Raw genomic sequence first — 16,646 nt, 5'->3', positions numbered from 1 at the left:
TCTGTCAGTGTGATCATGTGATGTATCTGACCCCAGGAATGTGTCAATAAAGTTTCCCCTTCCTGGGACAATGAATTCACGGTTTTCTTATTTCAATTTCCTGGAGTGTATATTGCCTTCTTGTATGTCTTTTACAAAAGCCACGGTCTTGATGATTGGAAGGCAAAAATTTAGATACACAAATAAGTAAACAGAAGGAAAGGAAACGCACGCGGCCTGCGGCGCGTCACGGCAGTTCTCGGCGCCGGGCCTGGCGAGGCGTGCATGCAGGCGCGTCTGCACCTTCCGCAGCGCTACCTCGTGGTTGCGCAGCGCCTGCTTCACGTCCGCGATCTGCTGCTCCGTGGCCGCCGTCCGCTCCAGCACCTGCACACACAGACGGCACCTATGAGTGATGCGAAAAGACTCAGAAACGACATGTCGAGAGCGACACATCGGTCTTATGGGGACTTTCTAATGGATCTGCTCAGTGGCACACATTTGTTTTTAGTTTTCAGTTCCATACATTCCAACTACTCGATCCAATAACCTTTTTTGGAGAAACACAAAATTTTCATTTATGTTTACGGCTAAACAGATAGTTAAGTATAAATTATTCATATTCAAATATGAAACTTTGTAACGAAAAGTTATTTTAGACTAGAGATTGAAATACTAAAAACGTGTTAACCACATTTTACAATTTTGAAAAACATTCGTAATTATTATTTTCATTATTATTTCTACAATTTTATGATCATTTATAGCATCTATAATGCCAATTCAGCCAAGTATTAAGTACATACACATTTCTTTTTGATTGTATAGATCAGTGGTAAACAGACCCGCCAGCGTAGCCGAGCACGCTAACGCGCTGCTTCCTGGACTCAGGTAGGCGCGCCGCCCAGGATCGAATCCGCCCGGTGGATTAACGACGAGTCTGCCTGCCAGCCTGGATGTGGTTTTTAGGCGGTTTTCCACATCCCACAAGGTGAATACTGGGCTGGTCCCCACGTTCCGCATTAGTTACACACGTCGCATACATTTGAAACACGTCCACACTATTTCACGATTTACACTAGACACAGACAGTTGGGGTACACTTATTCCATCCTGGGTGGTACGGGGTGGTGGCAGAAAGGGCATCTGGCCATCCCTAACACTAACATTGCCAAATCCATTGTTACCACGCCAACCCTGCGATCGCTGCGAGACTATGGCGTCAGCGAAAGCGAAAGAAGATCAGTGTTAAACAATACCTTCACATCGCGGTATACACTGCTGATCTCTTTGTCTTTTTGGTGTGTTTTACGTACTTCCTGCTGACAAGGCTGTCGTGTTGGTTGCCAATTTGTGTCAAGGCAGGCATATTTACAGAATAGTTTTGTAATTCCATACCTCAAGAGAAAAAGCGTGTAACACCCTCTCCTTGAGCATGAGAATGCCAGACCACACACCAGCGCTGCAACGTCTTCAGCAATCTAACGCTTTCAGTTCTCTTGTCGTCGATCATCCTCCATTTGGTTCCGAACTGGCCCCATCTGATTTTCATCCTTCGACGACTTTACTTTGATAGTGCCTCAGAGAGCAGGAGATTTGCAGTGGTTTTATCAGTAATAACTCTGATTAAAGGTAGTGGACTGATCGGAAACTCTCGTACCGTGGTGGAATGTAAATGAACAAGTGTGACGAATTTCCCATTAGTGAGAAGTGGGATAATATCTTCTTGAGAATTAAAGTTATCTCTATTTGGAATAATCGTTTCTTTAGATTAAGTTCTGTTTATCTGTCCGAGGTGTATCTACGCGTGGCGCCGAGTATAGTCGAGCTACGCCTGACGTCACCGCAAGTGCAGCAAAGAGACCGCCGCGCCGTACGCTGCTCCAAGAAATACAGACGACACGAACGCCCACGGACAGTAATGTCGACGGTATTGGTGTTTTTGTTATGATGTTCATTTTGCTTAAATGAACATCATTTTGCTTAAATGTTACACTTAGTACAAATCAGTCAGTGGTGTGATAAGAGAAGACAAAATTCTGCATTATCTTCAATTTATTTGTTTTGTAAACAAAAACAGTCTTTTCTTGCTTCGCTTTTCGCCTTTTTCACTGTAAGACATCATCAGTGGGATCTAGAATGATAGAGTTTTGTTTTGATATGTGTTATTTGTGGATGTTAAAACAGTTTATGTTAAGTTTTTTATACGTGAATAAAAGAAGTAATCACTTATTTACATAAAAAACGAGACGTGAAATGTTTTTAGATCTACGAACAACACATATCAAAACAAAACTCTATCATTCTAGATCCCACTGATGATGTCTTACAGTGAAAAAGGCGAAACGCGGTTGGGACAAATGAAATACAGTGCAGCAAGAAAAGGCGATTTTTATTTAGAAAACATATATTTCTGAGCTTGCTGTGAAAGATGTCCACGCAGACTAACTCGTTTTATCTTTAATGTGTTGTACTATTCCTTTAGTATAGTTGCTAACTTATGAATAACTAAGGAGTATCTATCGGGAGTCTGTCGACTTTTACTGAATGCAGAAGTCGTGGTCTCTCATGCGATGAGTTGAGCTTGTGGCTCCATCAACAAAGCAACAGTTATGGTATCAAAAAGCAGTCTCTCGATGGGAGAAATGTGTTCGTCATCAGTGTGGTTATATTGACAGATAAATTGTAAACCCGAAGAATAAAGATGTAGTATTTAACACCGTTTGTTTTATTTAAAAAACATTAAGAGTCTTAATAAAAATTCGGAGGCATTACTTTTCAGCAAGTCCTCGTAATTTCGAAAATAACAAAAGGCGTGTCAAATGTTTCTCTAATCTGTTTTATTTCTTTCGTTTGGACAAATACTTCAACAAAATATTGACCATTCTTACTTCAATTTTTTTTTATTTCGTTCAGAAAGCATGAAATATATTTAAGTATTGACCTGTTTTCAATTATTATTAAGGGTATATAGATCAAGAGAAATTAGATAGTTGATCTGACACTTTTAGACAGTTCATTTATATAGCTAGCAGTAGCTGTTTGTGAAGTATTTCAATTTTCTCTCGAGTCACTACTTTATGTAAGATTTCTTAATTACCTCGACTACTTTCAAGTAATTAAATCACTTTTGTATAGCAAATATACACCTCTTGCTAGTCACTTTTATAGGTCATTTGTCCATTTTGCACTCTTTGTTTGTACATAAAAATTCGAAAAAAAATGCATAGTATAATTTCTAGGGAGTTCTGTTTTCACTCCACTCAAACATTTGACCAAAAACAAAAATTTGTTTCACCCAATCATTATTTTGTTTAAGAACTGCCACCAGCAAATATATAGTACACACACATCGGCGCATTTCTATGAGGTATTAGGGATAATACAGATTATCATAATCTTCATTTGGAAGAAACTTGGTGAATGTAGCTGAAACCATTGTGAAAAAACATGTACCTGAAGCAGGGGCCTACTGACAATGTAGTTTCCCGAAAATAAGAGAAGTTCACTGCAACTTTTTCGTGTTATATAACTCTTTCGTATGTTCCAGCTGCCTAGTCTTGATGACTAGCCAATTCTCTGCACACTTCTTCAAGAGTCTCTTCCTTACTCTGAACTCCTTGTCAGTGGCTTCAGCTGAGCTGTCTACTTAGATCTTTTGCTGACAATCCATAACAGTGATGTCACTCCCGGGTTGGATGCCTAAATATCCATTATTAGCATCTTGTTAATCAAACCATCTCTGAAAAATTTTATGGCTTCCATACACCTGCTCCGCTTCCCGTGTTTTGTGTTTGTATGACACTGCGGAAATACTGGCTGCGCTCGGAGACAAATGATTATCTTTCAAATAGTGCCTATTTTCTCCGCTGTTCGCAGCGCCATTATGAAGTGTCAACTTATCATGGCCGCAATGTATCTGAAGAAACTTATGGACACAGACCAAAGTATAAGGAGTGCTCTGCCCATGTTAAGGCCCCATACATGACCAAACGTATTTGTCGAATTCACTCTTTATCTATCCACGGGTTTGTCAAACAAGCCTTTGCATGATCCATCAACTTGATCAGTTTAATCTCACTTTTAAAGCAGACATTGTTCGTGTATGCATTATTTTGACACCAATGGGAATAGTTAGAATTGCAGATAAAACATTTCTAAAATTGACTCTGGCACTGTGTTTAAAGAAGAAGAAGACACTTTCCAGGAAATGGCTTAAAATGACAGAGATATATACACACAGAATCCTGTTAAAGGAAATTTTACGCTCGGAACTTTCTCCACATTGAAAGTGAAACTTTTAATAAATTGTTTACAGTGACTTCGTCCTCACATTGAAAAGGAAGACACAAGTAAGGAAAATTTGTTCTCTTTTACTTGTTTCTCTTCACTAAAATACCACAACTTGCGGACATATAACCTACATCGTCTGTGGAAGAACGGGAGAGGTTCGATTTTTTATTTTGTTGCACTTCCTCTTGTATGTTGTGCGTAGGATATTGATTCTCTTCTTAACCTCTTCCTGCATGATATATGACTGGGGAAGAAGCGGCACCTTTACCATTTTCGTAACTGCCAGTGCTATTTTGTTTTTATCTTTGATCGTAATTTCTATACTTGTGGAAGCTCACGGTACAGTGAGATAACTGTAATAAAACTCTTTTTCACTAAAAATGCACGGCAAAACATCAACACAAGCAACACCCGCCATCTTATCAAACAAAATTTCTTCCAAGCAAGTAAAACACAGTCTATGTTTGACATACAAGTCAAACAGCGCCATACATGGCCAAATAGTTGACAAACCTAATAAAGTTGGACAACCTATTTGACTGTCTATGTGAGTCTTTATGATATGGAAGTGAAGAACGACAGCAGCACTTTTAGTGGCCTGGCAGTGAACCAAGGTCCATTTACAGGAAATCTCTGATTTATATGAGTCACATCCCTCTATTGTGGACTCCCATTCTCTCTGAATTGTGGTCATTATCTAAGTTAGAGGCAGAGTTACAGGCTATTATCATCACTCTTGGGAGGGGGGGGGGGGGGAGGAGGCGACAAACTTTTTGTCTGGTGCGCCTATATACACTACCGGCCATTAAAATTGCTGCACCACGAAGATGACGTGCTACAGACGCGAAATTTAACCGACAGGAAGAAGATGCTGTGGTATGCAAATGATTAGCTTTTCAGAGCATTCACAGAAGGATGGCGCCGGTGGCGAGACCTACAACGTGCTTACATGAGGAAAGTGTCCAACCGATTTCCCATGCACAAACAGCAGTTAACCGGCGTTGCCTGGTGAAACGTTGTTGTGATGCCTCGTGTAAGGAGGAGAAATGCGTACCATCACGTTTCCTACTTTGATAAAGGTCGGATTGTAGCCTATCGCGATTGCGGTTTATCGTATCGCGACATTGATGCTCGCGTTGGTCGAGATCCAATGACTGTTAGCAGAATATGGAATCGGTGGGTTCAGGAGGGTAATACGGAACGCCGTGCTGGATCCCAACGGCCTCGTATCACTAGCAGTCGAGATGACAGGCATCTTATCCGCATGGCTGTAACGGATCGTGCAGCCACGTTTCGATCCATAAGTCAACAGATGGGGACGTTTGCAAGACAACCGCCATCTGCACGAACGGTTCGACGAAGTTTTCAGCAGCATGGACTATCAGCTCGGAGACCATGGCTGCGGTTACCCTTGACGCTGCATCACAGACAGGAGCGCCTGCGATGATGTACTCGACGACGAGCCTGGGTTCACGAATGGCAAAAAGTCATTTTTTCGGATGAATCCAGGTTCTGTTTACAGCATCATGACGCTCGCATCCGTGTTTGGCGACATCGCAGTGAATGCACATTGGAAGCGTGTATTCGTCATCGCCATACTGGCGCATCACCCGGCGTGATGGTATGGGGTGCCATTGGTTACACGTCTTGGTCACCTCCAGTTCGCGTTGACGGCACTTTGAACAGTGGACGTTACATTTCAGATGTGTTACGACCCGTGGCTCTACCCTTCATTCGATCCCTGCGAAACCCTACATTTCAGCAGGATAATGCACGACCGCATGTTGCAGGTCCTGTATGGGCCTTTCTGGATACAGATAATGTTCGTCTGCTGCCCTGGCCAGCACATTCTCCAGATCTCTGACCAATTGAAAACGTCTGGTCAGCGGTGGCCGAGCAACTGGCTCGTCACAATACGGCAGTCACTACTCTTGATGAACTGTGGTATCGTGTTGAAGCTGCATGGGCAACTGTACCTGTACACGCCAACCAAGTTCTGTCTGACTCAATGCCCAGGCGAATAAAAGGCCGTTATTACGGCCAGACGTGGTTGTTCTGGGTAGTGATTTCTCAGGATCTATGCGCCCAAATTGCGTGAAAATGTAATCGCATGTCAGTTTTAGTATAATATATTTGTCCAATGAATACCCGTTTATCAACTGCATTTCTTCTTGTTGTAGCAATTTCAATGGCCAGTAGTGTACATTTTGATCCTCTGGCGATTTTACTTACAACTTTGTAATTCTATTTGTAATGTGCTATAACCCAGAGATATACTCTAAAATTTTTTAATTAATTCTGCACTTAATGTTATGTAATTCTGTTTTTAAGCTAAAATCTTTAATTTTACGTCACGTTTTTGAACGAATAGTCCGCAGCTCGTGGTCGTGCGGTAGCGTTCTCGCTTCCCACGCCCGGGTCCCAGGTTCGATTCCCACCGGGGTCAGGGATTTTCTCTGCCTCGTGATGACTGGGGTCAGGGATTTTCTCTGCCTCGTGATGACTGGGTGTTGTGTGATGTCCTTAGGTTAGTTAGGTTTAAGTAGTTCTAAGTTCTAGGGGACTGATGACCATAGATGTTAAGTCCCATAGTGCTCAGAGCCATTTGAACCATTTTGAACGAATAACTCAAAATCACTTTCTGGATCTCAGAATATTGTGAGTGGTACAATTAATTTCTGACGATTTTCTACAGCACTAGCTTCAAAACGCGGAGTACTGAAAAATGTAATGTACCATATTCACATCTGTGTTTGTTCTTAGAATACATGGCAACTACTATTTAGACTTCAAAAATGGGTCAAATGGCTCTGAGCACTATGGGACATAACTTCTGAGGTCATCAGTCCCCTAGAACTTAGAACTACTTAAACCTAACTAACGTAATGTCAGCACACACATCCATGCCCGAGGCAGGAAAGTGTGGGAATAAGTCTTTATTTTGCATGCATTGTTTGTTTAAACAATTTGAGTTGCCATAGGCAGTACCTCCACCCAGTATGTTCACCATGAGGTCCAGAGTCCAACAGACCTAGTACACACTACTGCCACCAGACGGCACTGTCTTCCCTTCCGTGACATAATCCAAGATGGCGGTCTGGGGAGAAATGGCGGGAAAAGGGCTGTCTGTTCTAGCTGCTGGAGTGGAAGGAGTGTATTTTATTTATTTTCAGTGGGAAGTTGGAACAATTTATTTAGGGACGGATTTCGCGTAGTTTATTTATTACCCTGATACAAGACACTCGCCCTGATGTGCTTGCGGTCACAATAAATAGCCTACAGACCTGCAAACTACTCGTAAATTAGCGAAATAAAACATGTAAAATGCTCTACAAACTCGATCACTTATTGTAAACTGTCGAAATAATGTGTTGCCCAGCCTACAGACATGTCCACAAAATAATGCAGTACACTAATGCACAGACACGTTCACAAAACGTAAAACTGTCAAAAAATAATGCATGTATAACGCTGTGCAGACACACTCACAATGCTTAAACAGCCAAAATAACGCAGTGCACAACCACTCATTGCACGTAAAAATACTTTTGACCTATCGTTAAGAAATTCGACTGCAACATATCAGCGATCTTTTCCCTACAAAGGTGTAAGTCGGATTGATACCAGATGTAATGGGCGCACATGCTGGTCCAGCCTGTCCCACATGCAAGCCGCGTCTGGCTGCACGCATGTGTTTACCTGCCCAGTGTGGCTGGTGCACTGACACATAGCCTTTATACCTGTGGCTCCAGTTGCCTAGCAACTCATCATTGCAGGCACAGCTAAAAGGTTGTCAGTGTTATACTGACACCTCGTGTCTATGTAAATAACAGCCAAGTCTCCCTCTGGATACGCTATAGAAATCTTTTGCATTGCTTTCAGAAACCGTTTACAAGAACATCACACAATAACACAGGATGCAATCTTCCTCGCAAACCTAACGGGACAGCTCAACCGTCACGTGTTACCCCTCCAGGAAATCGTAACTCCTGCTTTCAACATACATCTCAGAAACAGTAAACGTTCACCCTTGTTATCACTGCTAAAAGACTTCATCATGTCTGTGCAAGCTTTCGAAAACACCATTAATCATAAAAGAATTCTTGTTGTTTGGGAAGAGAACACTGTCTAAGCACAGACAGGAAAATCAGAACAATTACGCAAATAAAATTCGAAGCGCTATTTTACAGAAGAGAAAAATGGCTGGCTATTTTCGGTGTCCTACAACTGCTGATCTGGAGATGTCCTGATGACACGATAGAGGATGAGGGACAACATCCCACCAGAGATGGATGATCGGCTTCAAAATATCTTTGAACAGATGAACAAAGAAGACATTACGTTACTCTCAGAACTTTCCATAGATTCCTTCCCCCATCTTGTTCAACCCAGTCTGTAGAGGCCCGTATACCCTCCATAAAAGGATGTCTTATGAATGAATGATTGACTCTAACTGAATTTACCCGCCAAACTGCTGCTGTTGCCGGTATGGGAGCACTGTCAGCCAGTTTTTTCTGCAGACGAGACTTTCAGTGGCAAAACTATTTCATACAGATTGCTATATTGCACTGACAGGTAAACCCTGCTAAAGTTTCTCCATATTCTGGGATAAAAAGAACATATGTATTTTTCCATGGCTGACCAGAATAGCATACCATTTACGAGATACTTCTCGGTATCGAGCATATAACAATATCGCTTGCATAGCAGTATCACTTGCACAGTATAATTCCGAGGATATGGACTGGAAATTATTTATCTAGAAACCGGAAACTTTAACGAGGTGCAGCGTGGTGGAACGTGCTGTAAGCTACAGAGAACAAGAAACTTATCTCGTCTGCGAAGACCTTTATGTGAAAACTCGAAAAAAATAGAGCAAACTGATACTTCCACTCTGTGAATTAACAGATCCCAAGTTATCCTTATAATTCACAAAGACAACTAAGGTTCTTCTCTTGTCTAGAGAACCAGAAAACGTGTCTTCCGCCTGTCCTTCACCTGCTATATGCACACAACACACATCACAATTGATGTTCTCTCAACCAAATAAGGATGGGAAATGTGCAGAACCAATCAACCCGACAATTTACATGGGAGGGAGTAATGCTCTAGCACAAACACATGTCCATATTGAATCTTCTCAAATTTCTACGTAGAACACACACAATCACGAACGCTGTCCAACACATACTGAGTATTAGTTCGCTATCCAGCTGTCTAGAGGGCGACACGATTAGGTCAGATCTATTCCTGTACCCCAACGGGCCTTTCCACTCGGGAGGCTGCTGCCGTAACCCAGAAATGTGAATCGTTCCCACCCAGCCTCGCGCCACGCACGCCCAGACAGAATCGTCCTAGGAAACTGGCCACATATGTGTTTGATCGCTGTATTTATGGTTAAATATTATGATTGCAGCCTCAATTGGAGGACTTTCGAAAGTGAATGAAGTATTGGAATTACCCCCTCCTGACGACTGTGGCTTTGAAAATATCTGTACCATTCTTATGACTTGACATAATTTTCAAGTAAAACAAAATCTTTCATCCCCTTTGCGGCTATCACAGTTTAGCATGTCAAATCCATACCTTTCCTTACGACAGGACATACCCATTTTCTTTGCACATGTCGGACACATATACTTACTTTATAAGCCTGATGATCAAAGCGAATCTATCACGCATCCCCTACTACTAAGAATAATACTTCGCCAATAACTGAATGCTGGCGATACGAAACAATACTGAGCGAAAATCAGCGATAGGTGGGCATGTCTGATAAGTTTTTGTTGTGAGTGGTACCACTGTGTCTTAGAAAGAGAAACATAATCGTCTTACTAGCCATGAGATGTTAAAAACACTATGGTCACGACTATGTTACTGTCACAATTGGTCTTGGTTCCACAGTTGCTTACGAGTATCACTAAAGATATACATGTTATAAACTATATGAGCCTTATACATTGAGGTATGATATTACCTCCGGATGATGTGGTTTTTCCATACAAATACCATGACACTGAATATAGACGGTGATTGCCAGAGTGTTATTAACAGACCAAAATTGCCATTACACACCGCCGACAGTGTAAGCTGATAATAAAATCACCTTTTTCGAACCAATATGCTACAGTAAAATCCCAACGTGGTTTTAGATAGTACCTATGCAGCTTGCAACTGCTCCTCAGACTGTGTCCTGCCATCCCTCCACACTGGACTCGCATTCGGGAGGACGACGGTTCAATCCCGTCTCCGGCCATCCTGATTTAGGTTTTCCATGATTTCCCTAAATCGCTTCAGGCAAATGCCGGGATGGTTCCTTTGAAAGGGCACGGCCGATTTCCTTCCCCATCCTTCCCTCACCCGAGCTTGCGCTCCGTCTCTAATGACCTCGTTGTCGACGGGACGTTAAACACTAATCTCCTCCTCCTCCTCTATCCCTGCAGCTTTGCACATGTGATCATTCAGATTTAAGTCGGAACAGAACGGTAGTTGGAGACAGTTATATCTACCATCTCTGGAACCTGTGTAGAAATGGGCTAAGCTGAGTTAGTGTGACAGGATCATGTTTTGACCACTCCGTGGAAATGGGAATATGTTGTCGTGGCTCCACCAACTGTGTATGATGTGGAAGGTCAGCCCCAAACAAAGCCCGCTCCTGCAACACGAGGCAGTATAAAAGACAGTATGAACAGTTACGGTGGTGTTTCTTATTGGGAAAATTGGGATGACTTGAAATCAAACAGGTATTGTAGTCCAAAGCAGATCCACGTCCCTTTCTGTCTTCGTTATTCTGTACTAATCAACAGTGAAAAGTTATAAACTATAAAAGCTCCGCTAACTTCATCTGAGAGAGAACTCGATAAGATTTTTACTGCGTCTCTCTCTGCCAATCTATCGAAAACAAATACCGTATGTATTACAGCATCGAGCTTATGTGGCGATCCTATTAAATATATAGGTATTGATCCATTGCGCAGACCTGTGTACAGTGTCAACACCCCTACTGTAGGAGGAGGCAGACCGTATCCCATAGACCATCAGTCGCAAGACAGGCTCCCTCTGACCCTGTGTCGTTGTTTGGAGCATTATTTTTTTACTGCTTCAACACTTTTTGTGCACTGACATACATTTATTTTTTCCAACATGATGATTTATGGTTTAATGGTAGAGTGATGATGTGTTTTAGAGAGTGAGGGAGGGAGAAGTTGCTACAAGTCATTTGACGATTTTTTTCCTGATGTTCCATCAGGATGCATCAGTTGTGTGACATCGCCTGCATTCGACTCGTATACAACCGCATATAGCATGTTCTAGACAAGAGAAACACCTTAGTTGACTTTGTAAATTGTAAGGATGACTTGGAATCTGTTATATCACAGAGTAGAATTATCAGTTTGCGCTATTTTTTTCGAGTTTTCACGTACGAGGGTCACTCCAAAGGAAATGCACACTATTTTTTTTAAATCCATCTTTTATTCTACATGTTTGAATGTTTTACAGTGTGTAGGTACATCCTTTAGGAACAATATTTTCATTTCTCCACATAATTTCCATCCCTTTCAACTGCCTTACGCCATCTTGGAACCAGCGCCTGTATATCTGCATGGTAAAATTCTGGACCAACCTGTTGGAGACACTGTTTGGCAGTGTGCACAAGGAAGTCATCATCTTCAAACGTTGTTCCGCGAAGAGAGTCTTTCAGTTTCCCAAAGAGATGATAGTCACATGGAGCCAGGTAAGGACAGTAAGGCGGGTGTTTCAGTGTTGTCCATCCGAGTTTTGGGATCGCTTCCACAGTTTTATGACTGACATGTGGCCGTGCATTGTCGTACAACAGCAAAACATCCTGCTTTTGCCGATGTGGTCGAACACGACTCAGTCGAGCTTGAAGTTTGTTCAGTATCGTCACATATGCATCAGAATTTATGGTGGTTCCACTTGGCATGACGTCCACAAGCAAGAGTCCTTCAGAATCGAAAAACACCGTAGCCATAACTTCTCCAGCAGAAGGTGTGGTTGTGAATTTTTTTTTTTGGGTGAATTTGCATGATGCCACTCCATTGATTGCCTCTTCGTCTCTGGTGGAAAACAATGGAGCCATGTTTCATCACCTGTCACAATTCTTCCAAGAAATTCATCTCCACCATTTTCACACTGTTCCAAAAGTTCGCTTTGTGAGCCACTGTCAACGTCCAGGGAACCCACCTGGCACAAACCTTTTTTAATGCCAACACTTTCAGTATTCTGCAAACACTTCCTTCCCCTATCCCAACGCAGCGTGACAATTCGTTCGACTCTCTGCACATTGTCTGGAGCGTGTGCAGTACAAGGCCTGCCGCTCCGAGGACAACCCTCAATATTGCCGTGCCCGCTTTCGTCACGTAACCTGCTTGCCCTCCGACTAACTGTACTGCGATCAGCAGCAGCATCTCCGTACACCTTTTTCAAACTCTTGTGGATGTTTCCCACTGTCTCGTTTTCACAGCACAGGAATTCTATGACAGCACGTTGCTTCTGTCGAACGTCAAGTGTAGCAGCCATCTTGAAGACATGCTGTGACGGTGCCACGCATGGGAACTGGTTGAACTAAGTTTGAAAACAAGCGGGAAGGATGTATCTACACACTGTAAAACTTTCACACATGCAGAATGAAAACTGTATTTTTACAAAAATAGTGTGCATTTCTTTTGGAGTGACCCTCGTAAAAGTCTTCGCAGACGAGATAAGTTTCTTGTTCTCTGTGGTTTACAGCACGTTCCACCACGCTGCACCTCATTAAAGTTTCAGGTTTATAGAGAAATAATTTCCAGTCTATACCTTCAGAATCATACTGTGCAAGTGATACAGCTATGCAAACGATCTTGCTATGTGCTTGATATCGAGAAGTATCGCGTAAATGGTATGATATTCTGGTAAACTATGTGAAAATACATATGTTCTCGAATCCCAGAGTCTGGAGATGGATATAGAATGCAAAGAAGCAAGCAGGTTGGCTTCAGAAATACTAATGATTTTGTGCTGGGGGCAATGAACACAGCCTTTGAACAACAGTTTGGATAGTGAACTCGATGTGCTGAGGATGCTCTGGTTCCATGTTGGGCCAGTGTGTGGGTGGGGGCAGATGACTTCTGACAGTCGGCTGCAGTGGATGACCGTCCAACCTTGTAGTAAATATCTAGTGCTGAGAGGAATATATATGCGCTTATATTATCTGTCTTCATGGCATATGTACGAGTGTCTGGTGTTCAACAGCAATATGCAGTATGCGGAAGTGGTGATTTTGTATGTGCATGGTACTGATTGTGTGTTTACTACATCGATACAGTATGTGGTGATACAGCTGGACTGGAGATCAGTTTCACGCTGAAATATTCAAGCTTTCCTCGACAGTAGCAGAGTAGTGTAATTGAGGAAGTGTCCTCCATATTTGATGATCTATAGACCACTTTTGCAGAGTTTAACTGTCAGTGCAATATGGCGATCTGTAAAAAATAGTTTTGCCACTGAAAGTATCATCTGCAGAAAAAACTAGTGAATAGTGCTCCCGCACCAGCAGCAGCACACTGGTGGGTAAATCCATTCACAAGACATCATTTGTGTGGGTTATAGGGATCTCTACAGACTGGTTCGAACAAGATGGGGGACAGAAATATCTTCTGTAGAACAGTGCTTCGAATTCTGTTTGCGTGATTGTCCTGATTTTCCTGCCTGTGCTTAGACAGTGCTCTCTTCCCAAACAACAAGAATGCTTTTATGATTAACGGTGTTTTCGCAAGCATGCACAGACATGATGAAGGCTTTTAGCAGTGAGAACAAGGGTGAACGTTTACTGTTTCTGAGACGTATGTTGAAAGCAGGATGTTACGATTTTCTGGAAGGGTAACACATGAAGGACGGTCTGTCCCACTAGGTTTCCTAGGAAGAATGCATCCTGTGTTATTCTGCGATATTTTCATAATCAGTTTCTGAAAGCATTGCAAAAGATTCCTATAGCATATCGAGAGGGAGACTTGGCTGTTATTTATATAGACATGAGATGTCAGCATAACACTGACTACCTTTTAGCTGTGCCTGCGAGGGTGAGTTGCTAGGCAAACATCTCACTTGGCAATTAGGCCAGTGCTGGAGCCGCAAATGGTTCAAATGGCTCCGAGCACTATGGGACTTAACTTCTGTGGTCATCAGTCCCCTAGAACTTAGAACTACTTAAACCTAACTAACCTAAGGACATCACACACATCCCTGCCCGAGGCAGGATTCGAACCTGCGACCGTAGTGGTCGCGCGGTTCCAGACTGTACTGCCTAGAGCTGCTTGGCCACTCCAGCCAGCTGGAGCCACAGATATGAAGGACATGTGTCAGTGCAGCAGCCACACTGGACAGGTGAACATCTGCATGCAGCCAGATGCGTCTCACATGTGGTACAGATCTGAACGGCATGTGCGCCATCTCATCTGGTCATCATTCCAGTTCAGACCTCTGTAGGGAACAGATAACTGATATGTTGCGGTCGAATTTCTTAAAGATAGTTCGAAAGCGTTAAAGTGTTTGTGCACTGCATTATTTCGGCTATTTCAGGGTTGTGAGTGTGTCTGCGTTATGCATGCATTATTTTTTGACAAATTATGAGTTGTTTGCACATCTGTACATCAGTGTACTGCATTATTTCGGTGATTTATGAGTAGTTTACAGGTCTGTAGACTATTTATTGTGACCACAAGCACATCAGGGCGAGTGTTTTGTATCGGCATAATAAATAAACTATGTTAAATCCGTCCCTAAATAAATTGTTCCAACTTCGCAATGAAAAAAAATAAATGCACTCCTTACTCTCCAGCAGCTGGGCGCAGTCCTTTTCCCGACATTTTTTCACCCGACCGCCATCTTGGATTATGTCACAGGAGGGAAGGCAGTGCTGTATGGTGGCAGTCGTATGTACTAGGTCAGTCTGACTCTGGAACTCATGGCGAAGCTACTGCCTATGACAACTCAAATTGTTTAAATACACAATGCATACAAAATAAGGACTTACATTCGTCCTATCCAGCAGCCCAGCACAAACTGTGTCCTTTTCCTGCCAATTCCAAGAAAGAGGTGGCGGTTGGATGATTTATGTTAGTGGAGGTAACCCAAGTGACTTTTTCCCCCTAAAATTTCCCGCCATTTTCTTGGGGAAGAGAGGGGAGGGGAAGGGGAGTGGGTTAGGTCAGTGGGATTAGGCCAATTGACCATTCTTCACGCCAAAAATCGAACTTTCCACCAGGACATCATTGTTGTATCTATCGCCACTATCTTAGATCAGTCATCCTGAATAAATATGGCAACAATGCAATGTTGGATGGTGCCGCCCTTGCCCTACTACTCACCACAACACACGGATAAGTGCCTGGCTATTACACTGCGATTCCGGATGATTGTAGGTAGTATTGTCACAATACTGCTTCATCGTGTCATACTTACCAAGCATCACTGCATCAAGAACTTCATGGCGCCGATTTCCATAACTGGATAGCGTTTTGTGGATGATAACGCCAACAAATGCAAACGACTCACACGTTCTTTGCAGAGGTACTATTTTCCAATGAGTCTACATTCACAAGCCATAACTGGCATAACATGCATTACTGGGATCTAGGCAACCCCCACTGGTTACAGCAAGTTGACCACCTACGTCCTTGGTCGGTTATCGCATAATATGGCATCATGGGGGACAAACTCATTGGTCCATATTTTATTCACGGCACATTGAGTGGACACAAATATCGAATGTTTATGGAACAGGAACTACCAATACTACAGTAGGATGTTGCCCTAGATGATCGACAACGCACATGGTTTCAGCGTGGTGGTTGCCCAGTGCATTACGCAGTTGAAGCTGTGGAGGTATTATACCATGTTTACACTAATCAGTAGAGTGGCAGGGATAGTCCTATTAATTGGCCCGCTAGGTTGCCGGATTTGTGACAGTAACATAGTCGTGACCATAGTGTTTTTAACATCTCATGGCTAGTAAGACGATTATGATTCTCTTTCTAAGACACAGTGGTACCACTCACAACAAAAACTTATCTGACATGCCCACCCATCGCTGATTTTCGCTCAATATTGTTTCGTATCGCCAGCATTCAGTTATTGGCGAAGTATTATTCTTAGTAGTAGGGGATGCGTGATAGATTCGCTTTGATCATCAGGCTTATAAAGTAAGTGTATGTGTTCCGACATGTGCAAAGAAAATGGGTATGTCCTGTCGTAAGGAAAGGTATGGATTTGACATGCTAAACTGTGATAGCCGCAAAGGGGATGAAAGATTTTGTTTTACTTGAAAATTATGTCAAGTCATAAGAATGGTACAGATATTTTCAAAGCCACAGTCG

General features: G+C 42.6%; 1 protein-coding gene across 1 annotated transcript in view; it reads right to left on the bottom strand.

The window, feature by feature from the left end:
* The window catches only part of LOC126456141 (tektin-1), a 171,339-nt gene that overhangs the window by 14,867 nt on the left and 139,826 nt on the right, over positions 1-16,646 (bottom strand). Inside the window, exon 7 of the mRNA XM_050091893.1 lies at positions 212-366. Coding sequence (XP_049947850.1) covers positions 212-366 — 155 coding nt within the window. The remainder of the gene's footprint in view (positions 1-211; positions 367-16,646) is intronic.

This window comes from Schistocerca serialis, chromosome 2 (genome assembly GCF_023864345.2).
Source record: "Schistocerca serialis cubense isolate TAMUIC-IGC-003099 chromosome 2, iqSchSeri2.2, whole genome shotgun sequence".
Lineage (NCBI taxonomy): Eukaryota > Metazoa > Arthropoda > Insecta > Orthoptera > Acrididae > Schistocerca > Schistocerca serialis.
The sequence above is the reverse complement of the archived record's forward strand: the minus strand, read 5'-3'. Positions and strand labels throughout refer to the sequence as shown.